Source organism: Chlorocebus sabaeus, chromosome 12, assembly GCF_047675955.1.
Source record: "Chlorocebus sabaeus isolate Y175 chromosome 12, mChlSab1.0.hap1, whole genome shotgun sequence".
NCBI classification, from domain to species: Eukaryota; Metazoa; Chordata; class Mammalia; order Primates; family Cercopithecidae; genus Chlorocebus; species Chlorocebus sabaeus.
The window spans coordinates 61,544,560-61,564,619 of NC_132915.1; the positions used below are offsets into that span (position 1 = coordinate 61,544,560).

Consider the following 20,060-nt stretch of genomic DNA (forward strand, 5'->3'; position numbering starts at 1 on the left):
AGCTGGGACTACAGGCGCCCGCCACCATGCCCGGCTAATTTTTTTGTATTTTTAGTAGAGACGGGGTTTCACTGTGTTCGCCAGGATGGTCTTGATCTCCTGACCTCGTGATCTGCCCGCCTTGGCCTCCTAAAGTGCTAGGATTACAGGCGTGAGCCACCGTGCCCAGCCAGAAAGATTTCCTTAAAACAAAAGTGCATGGAATTTCTGTTCTTATATTTGTTTATTGCAAAAATTCACTGTTGCATACCCTGATACCAAATTAAAGTATTGTATAAGAAAAAAAAAAAAAACTAGTACATAACTGAATACTTTTCCATACCCTGTTTTCCAAGCCAAGAATGACCAGAAACAGTAGGTGGTCTCTCATATTTTTTTAGCATGTCCACTTTTTACTTATTGTTAAATTACTCAAAGAGTCTCAAATTGTACAATGCTGGAAAAGAAATATGACAATTTCTGAGATTAAACTTTATTCAAGTTACTTTTCCAGAAAATTCAGTAAATATGGTAATATAGGAACAAATTTAGGCTCATAAGCCTTTTAAGTTTTTACATAATCTTTAATGATGTTGATCAGGAAATTCTTTCATCGGTGGAATTACTTCTCCAGTCTCCAGAATTGTATCACCCTAGGAACACAAAGATAGTTAGCGGAAAAATCTTAAGTCTACAGAGGTGATAGTTCTATTCTGTTCCATGTTTATCACATCTCACATGGAAAATCTACTTGAGTTCTGGCATTCCCTTTAAAAGGACCCTAGACAAAGTAGAAGCTGTCTAAATTTGAACAATCAGTATTCAAAATCTTCAGGTACACTGAAATAATAGGGAAATTTTCACTCAGAAACGAAATAATCGAAAAGGGCACAAAAATTGTGTTCTCTAAGGGATAAAAGGATAATCTTTTATTTTGTATGGCCCCAATAAATGGAGGCCCCAGAAAGAAGCTGCAAGGAAACATCTGCAGTTCCAGATAAGGAGGTAATGTACCGCCAGCAACTGAATGTGTTAAGCAATCACCAGTTTTCTGATTGGCTTACATATTGAATACAGAATACAAACTTTGGCTAGGTAACTGGTCCAGGTGTCTTTTCAATTCTTGATATAGTGTGTGGGCAAAAAGGCATGGGCTTTGAAGCCAGAACCAAGTGGTAAGAATCTTGGGACCTCCACTGACAAGCTGTATAGTTTTAAGATTATTCAATTTCAGTTTCAGCCATGTGTTTAAGATAACAGATTCTGTTAGCCTGCCAGTCCCTGAATGACTGGGAAGAGTAGAATTGTCCCCATCCCCACCCCAATTCCTGCCATTCCCTGACTGGTACTGCTCAGGATTATAATCCAATGAAAAAATATATTATGTTTAAGCCATTATACATTTGGGCAACAATTTGTTTTCATAGCTAGCATTATCCCAACAGAAATCAGTGCCTTGAAGTGGCACTAATGCTGCTGTAATAAAAATCAAGCTATAGGGCACTGGCTTAGCAGTCTGGTAGCAAAGATAAAAATGGAAACAAAAGGCAGTGGCAAACTATGTCCTATAACTTGGAAGCAGACTGCCTAATGAACTTGAGGTTCTAAAAGAAGTAGCTAGAAAAAAAAGTTTATAGTATGTGTTTGGATCCCATTGGCTGCCTTGGGAATGTACTTTAAGAAGCATGAGCTCAGGCAAAAAGTGGCTGATTTGAGAGGAGACAAAAATAGAGAGGAAGAGAGAACACCTTTGGTCCACACTAGAGACTTTCTGTTCCTGACAAAAAAAAAAAAAAAAGGTTAATAGAATCTAAAAATTCGGGCCAGTCATGGTGGCTCATGCCTGTAATCCCAGCACTTTGAGAGTCCAAGGCAGGAGGAATGCTTGAGGCCCAGAGTTCAAAACCAGGCTGGGTAAGAGTGGGACCCTCTATCTTAAAAATAAATAAAAAATCAGGACCTTGTGACATTGGAAAATCAGACTACTTCAGAATTCCTGAACAGTAAGTTAACACAAAAGATCTAAGCCACAGAAGCCCAATAAAATTCAAACAGAGGGACTATTCAAACAGCACTATGGCAAAGATCAGTTTAAAATGAAGGTAGCCTTTGAACCAGTCTGCCTCAGATGGCCTCCACATAGCTGCCAATCAGGTGAGAGAGGCAGATGCATAAGGACAAAGAAATGAGAGAAGCTGGTAACTATGTATAGGAAAAACAGATACTGGCATGAGAAACTGACTAGAAGTAAACACATTAGATGCCTACCAAATATTTTTCTTTTCATGCTTCCAAATGTTAAGGGAAATGGATGGACAAAGAAACCAAACATATAGTTTACAAAATCCTGCCAGAATGTCTGAAATTAAAACCACCTCTGGCATTCAACCTCCTGTAAGCAGGTGGCAGATTTTGAAGCCCATACGGCACCTAAGGAGGGCATGCTTCCCAATACCACTTAGATGTGGTCTAGGTAGATAATGAAAAGAACAAACCCCCTGGACAGAGCCAGGAACCAGGAAGAACTATGGACAAAGGTGTTCTTTCAAGAAAACAAAATCAGTGCCCATTCAAGTAATTTCTCACACACAGGGGTTACGAGGGAGATTTCAGAATTGCCAAGAATCAGTGACTACTATGCTATCCAAATTATACCACTGAACAATGGGTGTGGTTGGGGGACAAGGATATAGTTAACCTCTCTTAGTTCACTGATCCTCAGATCAACAGAAGTCGTGTCTAAACCTGACATACTATGTACATCATCTGGAGATCATGGATTTGAGGCCGGGTGCAGTGATGGAATGGGACTTGGGGATTTCTCCCTAAGGAGAGGGACTAAGTGTGTTATGCATGGGTAAAGAGAGAAGCAAAGAGCTGTTTGGTGACTAGAAATATGGAATGTAGCAGAAACTCCATGAACAGGGGCCTGGGAAATAGCAAAGAGCACACAGATAATATTTGGGAAGATGACAGTGAGTTTTAGCTAACAGAATTTGGCAGAAGTGATGTGAGCTACTTGTAAGCTTAGACCCTAAAAATCATCCCCTGAGACATCCTGCCCTCTCTATCACGATCTTGGAACCTCATATTCGAGAGGCACGGCTATAAGATTGAGGAGGATCACCTGATCCACAGTATTCTGTAATGTCAACAAGAAATAAACCTCTGTTTTGTTAAGCCACTGGGATTTGGAAGTTTGTTATTACTTGTCCTATTCTAAACATACATACAATGAGCATTCTTCAGTTCCTCAAAGGGGTCATGGCACAGAAACAGGAAAGAACCACAGTGGCAAAAAATACAGAAATATGAGAAATGCTACAGGATCCCTGATATGGTCTTCCGAATAGAGCTCTCCTTTTCCTTCGAACAGTAATGGCAAAATAAATTAACATTTAAATGGAATAAATGGAAGACTAAATAAATATAAATTGCCCAACTGGTAAAACCAGCAAGATAATTTCCTATTTTGAGATTATCTAGGCTATAACACACATCAATGTTACATAATAAAACAAAAGGAGAAATCCCCTACTTTTTTTAAATTTTTTATTTATTTATTTATTTATTTTTGAGGCAGGGTGCTCTGTCGCTCAGGCTGGAGTGCAGTGGCACAATCTTGGCTCACTGCAACCTGTGCTTCCCAGGTTCAGGCGATTCTTGTGCCTCAGCCTCCCCAGTAGCTAGGATTACAGGCATGCACCATCATGCCCAGCTAATTTTTGTATTTTTATTAATAGTAGAGATGGAGTTTTACCATGTTGCCAGGCTGGTCTCAAAATCCTGACCTCAGGTGACCCACCTGTCTCTGCCTCTCAAAGTGCTGAGATTATAGGTGTGAGCCACCATGCCCAGCCCCTACTTCTTCTTTTTTTTTTTCCCCCCTGAGACAGAGTCTCATTCTGTGACCCAGGCTGGAGTGTAGTGGCACAATCTCCGCACACTGCAACTTCCGCCTTCCAGGTTCAAGCAATTCTTGTGCCTCAGCCTCCAGGTAGCTGGGATTACAGGCGTGCACCACTACACCTGGTTTATTTTTGTATTTTTTTTTTTTTAGTAGAGATGGTGTTTCACCATGTTGGCCAGGCTGGTCTTGAGCTCCTAGCCTCAAGGGATCCACCCACCTCAGCTTCCCATAGTGCTGTAATTACAGGCGTGAGCCCCTGATACCCCCCTACTTTTTTTTTTTTTTTTTTTGCGATGGAGTTTCACTCTTGTTTCCCAGGCTGGAGTGCAGTGGCACGATCTCGGCTCACTGCAACCTCCGCCTTCCAGTTTCAAGTAATTCTCCTGCCTCAGCCTCCCCAGTAGCTGTGATTACAGACACCCGCCACCACGCACGGTAATTTTTGTATTTTTAATAGAGATGGGGTTTCACCATGTTGGCCAGGCTGGTATCGAACTCCTGACCTCGTGATCCACCCACCTCGGCCTCCCAAAGTGCTGGGATTACAGGCATGAGTCACTGTGCCCGGCCACTTCCCCAACTATTTTCTAAAGCAGCGTTCCAACTGGGACAGTTGGCCAGTTTTGGTGGCCCTTCCTAAAATTCCCTTGTTGCAACAGATAATGATTACTGTGACTAAGTCATTTGATTAAAGCAAGAATCACACTAAGTTTTGTTATTTAAATTAAGGAATTTTGAGTTATCATAGTTCATTCATCATCTGTTACTAGAAATAGACAAGAACATAGTATGTATTCTACTATGCTAAATAATAACCTCACAAACAGCTAGTAAAAATACCAACTACTGAGTCATCTTTTAATGCTAAAATAACTCATTTCAAATTAGTACTATAGCTCACACATTCATAGTATAAAAAAATTTTTTTTTTTTTTTTTGAGACAGAGTCTCACTCTGTCGCCCAGGCTGGAGTGCAGTGGCGTGATCTCGGATCACTATAAGCTCCGCCTCCTGGGTTCACGCCATTCTCCTGCCTCAGCCTCCCGAGCAGCTGGGACTACAGGCACCCACCACCATGCCCAGCTAATTTTTTGTATTTTTAGTAAAGATGGTGTTTCACCGTGTTAGCCAGGATGGTCTCAATCTCCTGACCTCATGATCCACCCGCCTCGGACTCCCAAAGTGCTGGGATTATAGGCGTGAGTCACCGTGCCCAGTCCATAGTATAAAATTTAAAACACTCACTAGTGGATATTAAATTCACAGATGGAGAACTGAAGGTCAAATCTTGAAAATGAAGTACAAAGCCACAGGACATGAGAGTTTTGAATTAATAACAGAAATTCAGTTGCTGTCACCATGCATGGATGTTTGCTTAGGCTTGTGCCCTAAGAGCTCTTTACCCAACATGAAACAGGATACAGTGAAAAACGTTTGGTACTTTCAACTCCCTTTAGGACAATCAAGGTCACAAAACACGTTTTACAGGCAGGTTGAAAATAAATGTGCTCACTTCCCATTTGAACTGTAATTGTTACTTTACGCTATTTCTTCCTTTTTTTTTTTTTTTTTTTAACAAGAATACACAAAACAGGGACTTAAACTGAAAGTGAGAAGGAAAGAACATTTTTATCTAATAATTGCTTGGAAGGGGAGGAAAAGGAGAGAGAAAAACAATAAACAAAAGAAAAATCAGAAGTTTTAAGACTTACAGGGAATATTCCGGCCTTCCTTTCAACTATGCCATATGGTTTTTCCTGTAATAAAAGTTAACTCTGTATTAATTATGGTGTTAAGAGTTTCTTCTGAAAATAAGAAATAGGTCATACCCCAAATTTTAACTTAAGCTCCAAACTTTCACAGAAATCCAGATTCACATATCCAACTGTTTACTCAACATCTCTACTTAGCTATCAAATAGGCATCTCAAACTTAACCAGGTCTAACACTTAACTTCTCCCATCCCCAAACTGTTCCTCCCCATGTCCCCCATCTCAGTAAATGGCACTTTTATTCCCCCAGTTATGAAAGCCAGAAACCTTGACTCCTCAGCAGAGTCTGTTGATTCTATCTTGAGAATATACCCTGAATCCAACTAGTTCTCATCACCACCCTTGTCCAAGCCTCATCATATTTTCACCTCAACTACCACACAGCACCTACTAGCCTCCCTGCTGCCACTTGTGCCCTCCTATGCAAATGAAAAGTCTATTCTCCACAGTTCAAGGCAGAGTACACTGATTCTTTTAAGATAGGTCATGCTGCTCAAAGTTTCATAATTCTTAGAGAAAAAGCCAGTCTTTTTCCTTCACTCACTGTACTACAGCCACAGTGGCTCCCTTCCTAGGAGGCCAATTCAGTCAAGCCTGCTTGTGCCTCAAGGCCTTTGTACCTCAAGATTCCTCTACCTGAAATGTTCTTCTCCTAAATACTGCTTGGCCTGTATCCTCATTTCATTTATATTTGTCTTCAAAGATCACTCCCTCAGAGAGGCCTAATTAAAATAGCAAGCCCTATCAGTCTCTAGTTTTTATCCTGCTTAATTCTTCTTCTATAGACTTGTTCTCCTATAACATAATATACCTCTTTGTTTATATACTTATTACCAGTCTCTAAAACTAAACATTTCATGAGGGGAGGAACTCAATCTGCTCTGTTCACTGCTGTATCCTGGTGTTTAAAACAGTGCCTTGCACATAAGAGGTACTACATAAGTAATTGTTGAATACATGTACTTTTAATGCATATACATCTGCACAAGATACCACTGCTCAAAATTTAAAAGATTATTGGCATGATATAAAGCATAGAGAACTGGAACATGAGAGAAACTCAGAATACAATGTGAGGACTTTAAAATGTCTTTACGTGCCAAAAGGCAAAAAGACACTGAAAAGTCATCTGAAAGATGCAAAATTCAATTAGGCAGCAAAGGAGTGAGCTGAAGCAAACTGGTTGCAATCTTACTGAAGATGCAATCCTTTACCTACCCAAATCAAGAGAAAAAGGTAAGTGAGTGGCTTTGGGACCTCTACTGACACAAAATGTTTAACTAAATATGTCCATCTATGGCTCAGGAAAAATCACCTGGAAGTGTGAATCCTCAGATAAGGAACCACATAACTATATTGAATTGCCAACCTAGTAACTGCAGCTTGTTAAATTTGCTTCTCCTAAAAATGTCTTTTAGATCCCAGAAAAATGTAGTTAAATTTAGATATGATAAAGGAAGTTAAACCCAGAGTATAAATAAGTGAATGTGTCAACTTTTAAAAGTTCTGAAAACATTGGTACATTCCATACATTCTGTTGGTTAGAGTTTGTAATGTGTAAGATAATCTGGCTAACAGAGGTTTTAAAAAATTAGGTTTAGGATTCTAGGTACAATGCGTAATTGATTTAGATTTGTGATTTCAGGTTGAAAAAAATTACTTCTTAGAATCATAAACTTACCATATAAATACTTCAAAATAAAATTGAACACACAAAATGTATAAATACAATTGAAAATATTTAAGAGAATTTGGCTATGTTTGTAAATGGAATTGTTTCAGAAGAGTTCAACTTCAATTAATCCAAAGATGGTAAAAACAAAGGAGATTATTATTTACTAGATGCATAGTTTAATATAATTTTAAAACTGAATTTAAAGAATTAGGAAAAAATTATGTTTTATATTTGAAACTAAAGAACTGAATATTAATCTGTATTTCAAGTCACTGTAACCAGTTCTTTCTGCACATAAAAATCCCTCTTGGATGTTAAACTTTCAGTGACAGAAAGTAATATATTTTCTTCTCTAGGGTCTTACATGCCAAAATAGTGAAAACATAACAGATGTATAATGAAATGAAGTAGACTTTTTATGAACATAAAGTTTTTTTAAGCCCATCAACAACAGAAATCTAAACTATTCTCTGACCCTTAGAGATATAAATTGTTAGCCCTTTTCAATGGTTGTAGAGAGAGTTTGTGTTGGTTTGTAATGTGAAAATCCCCTAACCCAACTCTAATTCCTCTTAGAACTAATAATCTCATGTTTGTAACACATAAGATAGGCAATGTCCACTTGGACATCTCCAAAACTGCCATGGCAGCAGATGCTCCTAAAAAATTCACTCTTTTTTTTTTGTTTGAGACGGAGTCTCGTTATATCCCCCAGGCTGGAGAGCGCAGTGGCCCGATCACGACTCACTGCAACTTCTGCCTCCTGGGTTCTAGCAATTCTTCTGCCTCAGCCTCCTGAGTAGCTGGGATCACAGGCACACGCCACCAAGCCCGGCCAATTTTTTGTATTTTAGTAGAGATGGGGTTTCGCCATGTTGCCCAGGCTGGTCTCAAACTCCTGAGCTCAAGCAATCCACGCGCCTCAGCCTCCCAAAGTGCTAGATTATAGGCATGAGCCACTGCACCCGGCCTAAAAAAATTCACTTCTATCCTATCATCAGAAAGCCCTCCCTTCCAATACCCTACTTATAATTTCCAAGGCTAGAGATTTTACAGTGATAAATGGCTGTGAACTTTGGTTTTATCCCCAACTTAATCAACCATCAACTTCAGGTGTTTCTTCCTTCAAAAGTGTCTCTGGCTTTATTCTTCTTCATCCCTGCTATCTTCACCCTAACCAGATTCTCAACTGACATCTACTAAAATCCAATGGCCTCCAGCTGATCTGCCCCGCTGTCAGAACTTTCTTCCCTTCAATTCACCCTACGTTTCAATGTTTTTCTTCATTTTCCTCAATGTATCACATTCAAGTCACTCTCCCATTAAAAAATGGAAAGCTTCCCATTGTCTATCACATGCAGTTCAACTTCATCGAACTTTCAAGACCTTCCAGAAATTGGTTCCAGACTACCTAGTCAACAGACCTTCCATTCTAGTCAGCTCCTCAGTCTTAAGTACATATGGCCACGTTCATTACTGACTCCATATCTTTGCTTCTAACAGGAATTAACTTTTTTCCTCCATACTCTTTCCCAAATTATACCTACCTTCCAACTTTACTATAAAGTCTTTGAGATCAGGAATTTGGTCTTGTATATTCTTTCTATAGCAATAAAGGAAGAGGACATGCTAGGCACTCCGTATTTGTTAATCAAGGGGCTTAATCTGCTTATTACACGGAACAAAGATGTCAGCAATCAGAATTTTAAAAAGCCTACACAAGCAATAGAGAACACAATCAGAGAGAATAAGTCATGTTGGGGACAGAGGTGTTTTGAAAACCCTCCAAAATTTGGTTGTTTCACTCTCCTGTCAGTAGGCTAACAGAAAAGCCAATATCCATTGCATTAGCTATAATTTGTTAGGCAGTCCTTAACTTCTGTTTTTACTCTGAAATAATTTTAAATTTACATAAGGCTGCAAGAATGAAAAAAAAGAATTTTTTCCTTGAATCACTTTATAGTAAATTGCTGACTAGTTTATTACTCTAGTGTACGTCCTACAAAGACAATATTCTTAAAATAATTACAATACAACTATTAAGATCAGGAAATTAACGCTCATACATTACTATCTCTACCTGGTCTAAAAAAATCCATTCAGATTTTCCCAATTGTCTCAATAATTGTTTGGACTTACCAGAAAATCCCCTTACATGACATGTTCTCCATTGATTGTGTAGGCTCTTTAAAATTCTGACTGCCAACACCATCACTGTTCTTACAGATAATGCAATTATGCCTATTAATGAAGAACTGCATTTAGTTGGCATACCTCTTTATTCTTCCTCAAACTGGAACAATATTAAAGCTGTTCTTTAACATTCATGTTCTTGACATTTCTGAAGGTATAATGCCTATAATGATGCAGAATAGCCCCTCTGTTTGGGTTTATCTTCTGTTTCCTCATGTGAATTTAATCAATAAATTATATTCAGGTTATGCACCTTTGGCAGGAATATCACAAAAGTAATGCTGTATTCTTATTTCAGCCTATCAAGTAACACATAATTTCAGTTTGCCCCATTATTGATAATGTTAATTTAGACCCCTTGACTAAGGTGGCATCTGCCAGATTTCTCTACTACAAAGACACTCTTTCTCCCTTTGAAACAAGTACTTTGAGGATAAGTACTTTAAACTTAGTATCTTCCTTTTTTTTTGAATTTTCTCTTTTTGATTGAGATGGGAGTCTCACTGTGTCACCCAGGGTGGATGGAGTACAGTGGGCAGCACAATCGTAGCTCATTGCAGGTTCCACATCCTGGGCTTAAGCAATCCTCCTGCCTCAGCCTCCTGAATAGCTGGGACTACTCAGCTTTTTTTTTTTTTTTTGTAGGGATGGGGATGGGGTCTCTTTATGTTGCCCAGGTTGATCTCAAACTCTTGGCCTCAAGTGGTCCTCCCACCTCAGCCTCCCAAAGTGGTGGGATTACAGGTGTTAGCCACTGTGCCCAGACTAATGTTAGCATCTTTTGATGTTCCTTAGCTGAATTAAATATTACTATGATGATTCTCAAATGGTAATTTTTCCATCATTCAGCAAATTATTGCATCAAAAAGCTTTCTTTTCTACCCATTTATTATTTCACTTATTTATATCAGTTTACACTCATGGATTTTCATTTTATTCAGGTGACTATCATCTATTACTATCATTATTTATTTTGATGCTCAAATTGCCCTAGTAGGAATCCTTGCAAACTGACTCTGTGTCCTTTGAAATATGTTCCCATCATTCTTTCAGCACTTCTTTACTTTCTGGCACAATAATATGTTCCAAGTTCATCTTATACTTTCTCTCCTCCCGCCCTGGAATCAGCCATTGCTCTGAGCTCTGAGTCCTTTCAGTGGATATCTGTATTTAGAAAATAAGACCTGGCTTCTAAGTGTGCTAATTACTAAGGAATGGCAATGTTTCCAGGCCCTCTCAGTGGACAGAACTAGAGAATATGTACACGCAGATACACACACATCCACATTTACATCTATATCTATTTCTAGGTCTATCAATACGTTTTAAAAACCATGAGTTCACACCAGTACCTCCAATTCCATTCCACCACAAGCTTGTCTTCCTTTTCACATACATAACTCCCTTTTCCGGCAGTGAGAATCCTGGGTCCCTTTATCATCAACATATGTACTCACAGGCATACCTCACCTTATTGCACTTTGCTTTACTGCACTTCACATATATTGTGTTTTCTTATAAATAGAAGGTTTTAGTAACCCCAAGACAAGCAACTCTATCTGTGCCATTTTTCTTTTTTTCTCAAAAATATTTATTGCTTTTCCTAATTATACAACAAATGTAAAAATTCAAATATTACAAAACGACTTTTTTTAAAAAGTACATTATAACATGTTATAAAATAAATGCCAATTTCAAAAAAATTCAAGTATCATAAAATACATGACTCAGAAAATGAGTCCTCTGTAATTCAGTCCCACCCTCATGTCCCCCAGGATTACTGCTGTTCAGATCAGCATGTTTCCTTCCAGATTGTCTCTGTGCACCCACCACTTGCACTGCTGACATGAGCTCCATATTATCTGAGATGACAGTAACTATGACAAATGGAGCAGGGGCAGGGTTCAGCTGCCTTGCACTGAACAGCTTCCAGTTTCTATATAGAAACACTTTCTTCATAAAAGCCTGAAACTGCAACATAGTTAGCACTATGTAAACATATCAGGTTGAATCATGAAGTTAATCATCACTCACCATTTTTGGCCTAGAAGAACGGCAGTTTCATGTAGTTCGACATAATAGCTATGGCCCTACTCATAGACATTGGGAGGTTTCCTACTTTTTGCCATTATAAACAATTCAGCAGGCCAGGTGCAGTGGCTCACGCTTGTAATCCCAGCACTTTGAGAGGACAAAGTGGGCAGATCACCTGAGGTCAGGAGTTCGAGACCAGCCTGGCCAACAGGGCAAAAGCCCATCTCTACTAAAAATACAAAAATTAGCCAGCCATAGTGGTGGACACCTGTAATCCCAGCTAGTTGGGAGGCTGAGGCAGGAGAATCGCTTGAACCCAGGAGGCAGAGGTTGCAGGGAGCCGAGATCGCGCCATTGCACTCCAGCTAGGAGACACAGTGAGACCCTGTCTCACAAAAAAAAAAAAAAAAAAAAAAAAAAAAAAAAAAAAAAAAAAAAAGCCAGCAGTGAACGTCCTTGTATGTTCTTTATGGAGTACAAACATCTTAACCCCAAAGCACGACATCTCTCTTTTGAGCATTTAGAAGAGTCAAAAAGGATGGAATTGCCCATGTGCCATGGAAATGGAGACCCAAGAGACAGCTGATGCATAAACAACTTGTCCCTCAAACAAGAGTGGCTAACTTCAGCCATAACACCGCTTTAGTATGGTGACCACACCACATGAGCAAACCAAATATTGGTAAAACCAGAGAACAGAAGAATTCCTGAGCTCAGGACAATTCTTATCCCTACTGACAACTCACCATACGTCCAGTGAGTACCCCAAAGCTGTCCTCTTGAAGTTGGGCTGTCAGAAGGTATAAAAAATGATTCAGGCCAGGCACGGAGGCTCACGCCTGTAATCCCAGCACTTTGGAAGGCCGAGGCAGGTGGATCACCTGAGGTCAGGAGTTCAAGACCAGCCTGATCAACATGGTGAAACCCTGTCTCTACTAAAAATAAAAAAATTAGCCAGGCATGGTGGCACATGCCTGTAATCCCAGCTACTTGGGAGGCTGAGGCAGGAGAATCACTTGAACCCGGGAGGCGGAGGTTGCAGTGAGCCGAGATTGCACCACTACACTCCAGCCTGGGCAACAAAAGTGAAACTCCATCTACAAAAAACAAACAAACAACAATTCAGAAATGTACTGAAATCAGATTTGCTGGAAATATTTTTTAAGGTTTTTTTCCAGGAGCTACTGGACCAAAAAAAAAAAAAAAAAGGCACCTGTTAACATTATGCCCACGTCAGGCCTCGAGCAAAGACGAGAATGTGGTGTGTACGTGTCACTGGCACTTTCACACAGGCCACTTCCTCTTCAACCTTGTCTCGGGTTTGTAGATTCTGTTCAGGCCATAGCTGGTCTTGGATGGTTTTCTTATGGCAGACAATGTGCACTAGTTTTAGGTTCTCTGATGTAAAAAGCAGGCCATAAAAATATTCCTAGTGCATTTCTCTTCCATCTTGTTCTTTAATTGCTTCCACCCAGTGTAGGAATGATGGTACGTTTCTGCTATTATGTGATCCAGGTTCCAGATGCTGAATAGGATCCTGCTCTCCCTGTTACTGTAGGGGTTGATGGAGTATCTCGACAAGCAGCCATCCATGTCAAAGGGACTCTGGCAGGAGAACTAGCCTTCCGGTGTGCAGAGACGGCTGCCACCCTTGGCTCCTCTGTCGAAGTAGATGCCGTTGCACTGCACAGACTGGAGCTTCTGGCATATGGAGCGGAGGACCTGCAGGAATTCCTCCTGAACCTCTGCACCCACCATGGAGGAGCAGGAGCTCACCTCTCTCAGGTAACTCCGGATCTGGCTCTCACAGCTGTATCTCAGATAGCCAGACTTATTCCAAAATTGGGACTCCAAGCCTTCAAACCACAGCAGGTCCTTAGCCTGGGTGTCGGCTGTGATGTTCTGGCTGACGTTGTACAGGAGGTCAGCCAGTAGCCTCTGCCTCTGCAGGGCCTGCTCATCACACAGTAGCTGTCGGGCGGCCTGGATGAGCCAAGCGTGCAGCTCGTGAAAAGCACTGAGGAAACGCCCGATGTCACTCACATATCCCTGCCAGGCCTGGCCCGAGGTGAGCAGCACGAGCTCAGCATTGTCGAGGACGCTGGGGAAGTAGTCTTCGGTCAGCTCCATGCCATCCTCGTACAGGCACAGCCGGGAGCCGTGCTCAGGGAGCTGGAGGCGGAGGCAGCCCTTGCGCAGCACCTCCCTGCAGCTCCTGCCCACCACGCCAAACTTCCTCTGGCTGCACAGGGCCCGCAGCGTCACGGTCTTGGGCTTCTGGAGCACTGCAGATGTCCTCAAGGCCTCTAGGCCCTGCAGGGAGCGGCACCTGCTGGCCAGCTGCTCAAGCTGGTCGTGGCCCCGGCTGCTGGGGTCTACACCAGGTGTGCTCTGCAAAGCTGGCATGGGCCGGGCCCCAATCCCGGAAACTCAGTGCCATTTTTCTAAGAGCATGTGTTCACTTCCCATCTCTGTGCAATATTTTGGTAACTCGCCCAATATTTCAAACTTTTTCAGATGGAGTCTCGCTCTGTCACCCAGGCTGGAGTGCAGTGGCAGGATCTTGGCTCACTGCAACCTCATTCTCCCAGGTTCAAGGTATTCTCCTGCCTCAGCCTCCCGAGTGGCTGGGACTACAGACGCGCACCACCACACCCAGCTAATTTTTGTATTTTCAGTAGAGATGGGGTTTCACCATGTTGGCCAGGCTGATCTCGAACTCCTGACCTCAGCTGATCTGCCCGCCTCAGCCTCCCAAAGTGCTGGGATTACAGGTGTGAGCCACCGCGCCTGGCTTCAAACTTTGTCATTATTGTTATATTAATATTTGTTATGGTAATCTGCACTCAATGATTCTTGATGTTACTACTATAAATTTTAGGGGCAACACAAATCACACCCATATAAGATAGTGAATTTAATCAGTAAATGTTGTATGTTGTGACTGTTCCACCAACTGGTCATTCCCCACCTCTCTCCCTCTCCTTGGACCATCCTATTCCCTGAGACACAACAATATTGAAATTAGGCCAACTAATAATACTACAATGACCTCCAACTGTTCAAATAAAAGGAAGAGCTGCATGTTTCTCACTTTATATCAAAAGCTACTTGGTAGGCTGAGGCAGGAGAATTGCTTGAACCTGGGAGGCAGAGGTTGCAGTGAGCCAAGATGGCACCACTGCACTCCAGCCTGGGTGACACAGCAAGACCTTGTCTCAAAAAGAAAAAAAAAAAAAAAAGATAGTGATTCCTCTGATGGATCAAGGCAAAGTAAATGGAAAATCTTCTGGGAAAGAATTTACCATCCTATATGCCATTAAGAAGATTTGTTATTAATAGGAAGAGGTCAAAGTATCAACATGAACAGGAGTTTGGAAGAAGTTGATTTCAACTCTCGTGGATGACTTTGAGGGGTTCAAGACCGGTGCAGGAAGGAACTCTCAATGTAGTGGATATAGCAAAAGAACTAGAATTAGAAGTGGAGCCTGAAGATGTGACTGAAGTGCCTCAATCACATAATAAAGCTTGATAGATGAGAGGTTGCTCCTTTTGGATGAGCAAACAAAGTGGTTTCTTGAGATGGAATCTGCTCCAGGTGAAGATGCTATGAACATTGTTGAAATGACAACAAAATATTTCAAATATTATATAAACTTAGTTGATAAAGCAGCGGCATGGTTTCAAAGGCCTGACTCTAAAAGTTCTACTGTGGGTAAAATGCTATCAAACAGCATCTCATGCTACAGAGATATCTTTCATGAAAATAAAAGTCAATAGATGTGGCAAACCTCAGCAGTGTTGTCAAATATATATATATATATGTGTATATATATATATATAGAGAGAGAGAGAGAGAGAGAGTGTTTTTTTTTTTTTTGAGACAGAGTTTTGCTCTGTTGCCCAGGCTGGAGTGCAGTGGTGCAATCTCAGCTCACTGCAACCTCCGCCTCCCCGGTTCAAGTGATTCTCCTGCCTCAGCCTCCCGAGTAGCTGGGATTACAGGCACCCACCACTACACCCAGCTAATTTTTGTATTTTTAGTAGAGACAGGGTTTCACCATCTTGGCCTGGCTGGTCTTGAACTCACCTCGTGATCTACCTGCCTTGGCCTCCCAAAGTGGTGGGATTACAGGCGTGAGCCACCGTGCCCAACCTGTTTTCTTATACTAAGAAATTGCCACAGCCACTCCAGCCTGCAACAACTATCACCCTGATCAGTCAGCAGTTATCAACATCGAAGCAAGACTTTCCACTAGCAAAAAGATCATACTCAAAGATGACCGTTAGCATTTTTTAGCAATGAAGTTTTTTTTCTCTCTTTTTTTTAGATGGAGTCTCGCTCTGTCGCCAGGCTGGAGTGCAAAGGCACGATCTCAGCTCACTGCAACCTCCACCTCCCAGGGTCAAGTGACTCTTCTGCCTCAATCTCCCGAGTAGCTGGGGCTACAGGCACGCACCACCATGCCTAGCTATTTTTTTTTATTTTTAGTAGAGGTAGGGTTTCACCACGTTGGCCAGGATGATCTCTATCTCTTGACCTCGTGATCTACCCGCCTCGGCCTCGCAAAGTGCTGGGATTACAGGTGTGAGCCACCGTGCCCAGCCTGCATTTTTAAGGCAGGATATCACCCTGGCACCTAGGCTGGAGTGCAGTGGTGCAATCACAGTTTATTGTAGCCTTGACCTCCTGGGCTCAAGCAATCCTCCCATCTCAGTCTCTTGAGTAGCTGGGATTACAGGTGTGGACCACCACATCCAGCTTTTTTTTTTTTTTTGTAGAGATGGAGTCTCACTATGTTGCCCAGGCTGGTCGAACTTCTGGCCTCAAGCAATCTTCCTGCCTTGGCCTCTCAAAGTGCTAGGGCTACAGGTGGGAGCCGCTGCACATGGCCCAGCAATAAAGTATTTTTAAATTAAAGCATATATATTGTTCTTTTACACATACTGCTATTACACACTTAGACTACAGCACAGTGTAAACATACCTTTTATATGCACTAGGAAGCCAAAAAAATTGTGTAACTCATTTTGGTGGTCTAGAACCAAAGAATACTTTTGGAACTGCAGTGGTCTAGAACCAATTCTGTAGTATCTCTGAGGTATGCCTGTATTTGACCAATCTCCCTATATATAACCCATCTCCTGTCACCACAACCACATCCCAGCATGAATACCTGCCTCACCTCATTCAGGTTCTGACATCTTACTCTAAGTTACCACTTGCCTCACTGCCTCATACCATCCTTCTTCCAGATGTCCTCCTCCCTCTGCTCAGGTACTAATACCCTATACTAGGTTGTTGCCACTGTTGCCCCCCAAACAGATGTGCTCACCCTTCTCCCCTGCAACCCACTCAGGATCTAACACCCCTTTCTTGGTATACGAATGCCTTCCTCACTCTTTTGTGTTCCAACACTCCACTGCTCCCTCTGCCACACCACTTCCCGAAATGCATGCCCTTCTCATTCTGCCTGGGATCCAACACCCTGCACCAGACTGAGCATTTAAAATACCATGACTGGCTCAGTTCAATCAGCCCATGCAAGATCTGTATCAGTGAAAAAGTGCAGGCATCTGGACATCCTGAGTTCTAAATAAATAAAAGTTGTGAAGAATCAGATAAAATGAAGGAAACAGAAATGGGATGATGACAAAGATAAGCTTTGTCTATTTTGAATTTTTATCTTATACCAGATATAGGTTTTTTAAAAGGAGCAGAAATTCTTTTCTCCTTTCCTATTCATGACCCCAAATTTACCCTAGTATTATTAGGTCACTACATTCTTATCTCTTAAATATTAATTTCTATGAGGAAATCCATTTCAAGTTGTAAACTAGTCACAATATTTTTTTAAAAAACTATACCCAATTATGTAACTTTCATTAAACCTTTTACCTAAGAGAATTCAAAGTACTTCAAAATCCATTTATAAGTGGCAGACTATTTCCACTAAGTAGGGTAAGATATCCACATAGAAAATAATTTTGGACAATATAAAAATAAATTCTGAAAAGGACATACTTACAGACACATGATACTTCATGCAATAATGAATAATCCAGGCAGGTACAAGTATATGAGTGAAAATAAAGATACCCTGTTGGTATACCCCATGGACCTGGCGGAAAAAACACATACACAAAATAAACATATCCCATTTTTCATATTTATGGCAGAACAAAAGGCATCAATGATGTAACAATGTCATTATTATTTTACAAAACTCTAAATGGTACATATTTTCTTATAGTTTGTAGGTAACCTCATCTACTCAAATATTCTTAGTAAATGCAGAGTCCACTAAAAGATACCTACAAAGTCCAGACCAAAATGCTTAAATAGTATTTTGCAAGACTATAGCAAGGCATTTATGGATTTTTTAAAGACTTTAAAAAATACCCTTAGTATAAGTTTAAGATAAAATAGAGCAAAATAATGAAATAATAATTTTAATGTATTTAACCAGAGTAATCAAACCTCATAATTTTTCAGGTATAGTCATCTCCCTTATTTATCGATCAATGGCACTCACATTATTTTAGGTATAAGGCAGAAAACCTTGACAACACCAATGCTGGAAAAAGGACATTTTACATACTAAGATGGGTGTCCCAAACTCACTCCAAAATGCCCTCTGCAACACTATTTTAAAAAAGAACTAAAAATGGAACTTTCCCATGTCCTCCAATCTGATTAAAAAACACCTATCCATTCAAGGAAGGGACAATCAAGAATCTAAGAATCATAATAGATATGATTATAAAAGAATAAATTAAGGTAAGGTGAATTTCAACACATGATAATTTATTTACTTCCTTTTATCACTGGCTGATGGATGGGATGTCAACTTAAATCAGTGACTGCCAATATCCCGATAATGTCAGGGACACAAAGGGTGAGAGAAGAGTTGAATTTTACCACCATAAATAAGTATCCAATACCACTTTCTCAGAAAAAATTTTCAACAATTCTATTGCACTAGACTTTGTAGCACAGTAAGAAATAGGTACATGTTGATTTCAATATGAACTCCTTCAATTCCTAGCTCCCTGACCACCGGCGAATCACTGAATCTTTATAAGCCTCAGTTTCTTCACATTTAAAGTGAGGATTAGGAATATCTACCTTGCAGGAATAAAGAAATGAAGTAACACTTGTAAAACCCTCAGTAGAGTGCCAAGTACACAGCAAGCACCCAGGTGTTACTTAGTATTATTACTACTATTATCAGTAAGTGTTGTAGGTAACTGAAAGCAATTCTGAGACGTTTATCACCCATAACAGACCTCAAGAAAATACCCAGAGGCCTTGAAAATAAATTTCTTGAATAAGCGATTTTCTTCAAAGTCCAAAATGTCATTTTTTAACGAAACCCTGTGTTAAAAGTACAGAACGGTAGTTTAGAAAGGTAGCTCTTGAATGTGACTCGCAAGGCATACCAACAGGACCCTGTCTTTTACGGGGATCACATGGGGCTGTACTACCAGCTAGGGGCTGGCTGTGCCCTCTGGTAGTTGGATACTGTGTTACTTGATCTCTAGAACGTCATACTTAAAAGTTAGACAAGTGTCCTCAAATACTTAAATCACAGAATTTTAACTCTAGCGAGTCCTTGGCTATTATTCTGAGGGAAGATTTCTACAGTCAAAAGAGAACCAAATGTGCAGCGTCCTGGAAAACCTAAGTATTAAAATTCGCCCCAGTCTTACTGTACTTGACAATAAAAGGCATGATTCTCTCAAAGCCATACATATTCCCGGACTCCTGCCTCCCGGGACTCCAGGAGCGTTCTCGGGACTGGCCAGTGTTTCCCAGCACGGAGCGGTTATCAGTCCTTGGTGTGGCTGCAGGGAGCGGACGTTCAGTGTCCGGGCTGCTGGCCGCGGTGGGGTGTGTTGAGGGGGTACCGGGGAGGTCTGTCGCTCACCGTTCTCCTCCAAGGGGATTTATTCTCCAAAAACTTATTCCAGAATTTCTCCATAGGCCACATCTTCTGTGGGGGCAGCACCGGCTCCCGAGGGCTCAGCTCCTGGTCCTTCAGCCATCGCCTTCTCAGCTCTCGCAGCTGTTGCAGCCGCAGTTTCTCATCCGGAGTATACCCCGTCATGTTTCCGCTGGTACCAAGGCAAAAGGACACGACCCACCCTCGAACTAGGGACTAGTTACTTAAGCTGGCTCCCGCTCTGCAAGGCGACCTTGCGGGAACGCCGGGCGCCGCGCGCGGTTATTACGTCACATCCTGGTCCTGCCTCTGCAGGGGACCCAGAGTCCTAAGTGTCCGGGCATGCGCAAAGCTCTCCACCTCCAATTCTCTCTCCGCCCACCGCCGCTATACCCGACCAGATTATTACCGGGTGGGGACGAGGAGTGCTCTTAGTTGTGAGGCCTGGGGAAAGTGACAGATTAGACGAAAGTATGCTGAATTAGAGGACTGGAGGTTTTGCTAAGGAAGAACTTGTATGCTGGGAGCAGGAAGGATAAGCATAAGTGTTT

The 20,060-nt window shown here is 41.3% G+C and overlaps 1 protein-coding gene and 1 pseudogene across 1 annotated transcript; both read right to left on the bottom strand.

Annotated features, from left to right (window-relative positions):
* Nucleotides 1-456: 456 nt before the first annotated feature.
* Nucleotides 457-19,806, bottom strand: NDUFB6 (NADH:ubiquinone oxidoreductase subunit B6). Its single transcript, XM_007969028.3, has 4 exons — nucleotides 19,495-19,806; nucleotides 17,593-17,685; nucleotides 5,602-5,646; nucleotides 457-632 (listed from the first exon to the last, which is right to left on the bottom strand). The coding sequence occupies exons 1-4, from the start codon at nucleotides 19,672-19,674 to the stop codon at nucleotides 564-566; spliced, it is 387 nt and encodes a 128-aa protein (XP_007967219.3). The 5' UTR covers nucleotides 19,675-19,806; the 3' UTR covers nucleotides 457-563.
* Nucleotides 12,009-15,459, bottom strand: LOC103219305 (DNA fragmentation factor subunit beta pseudogene; annotated as a pseudogene).
* Nucleotides 19,807-20,060: the final 254 nt, after the last annotated feature.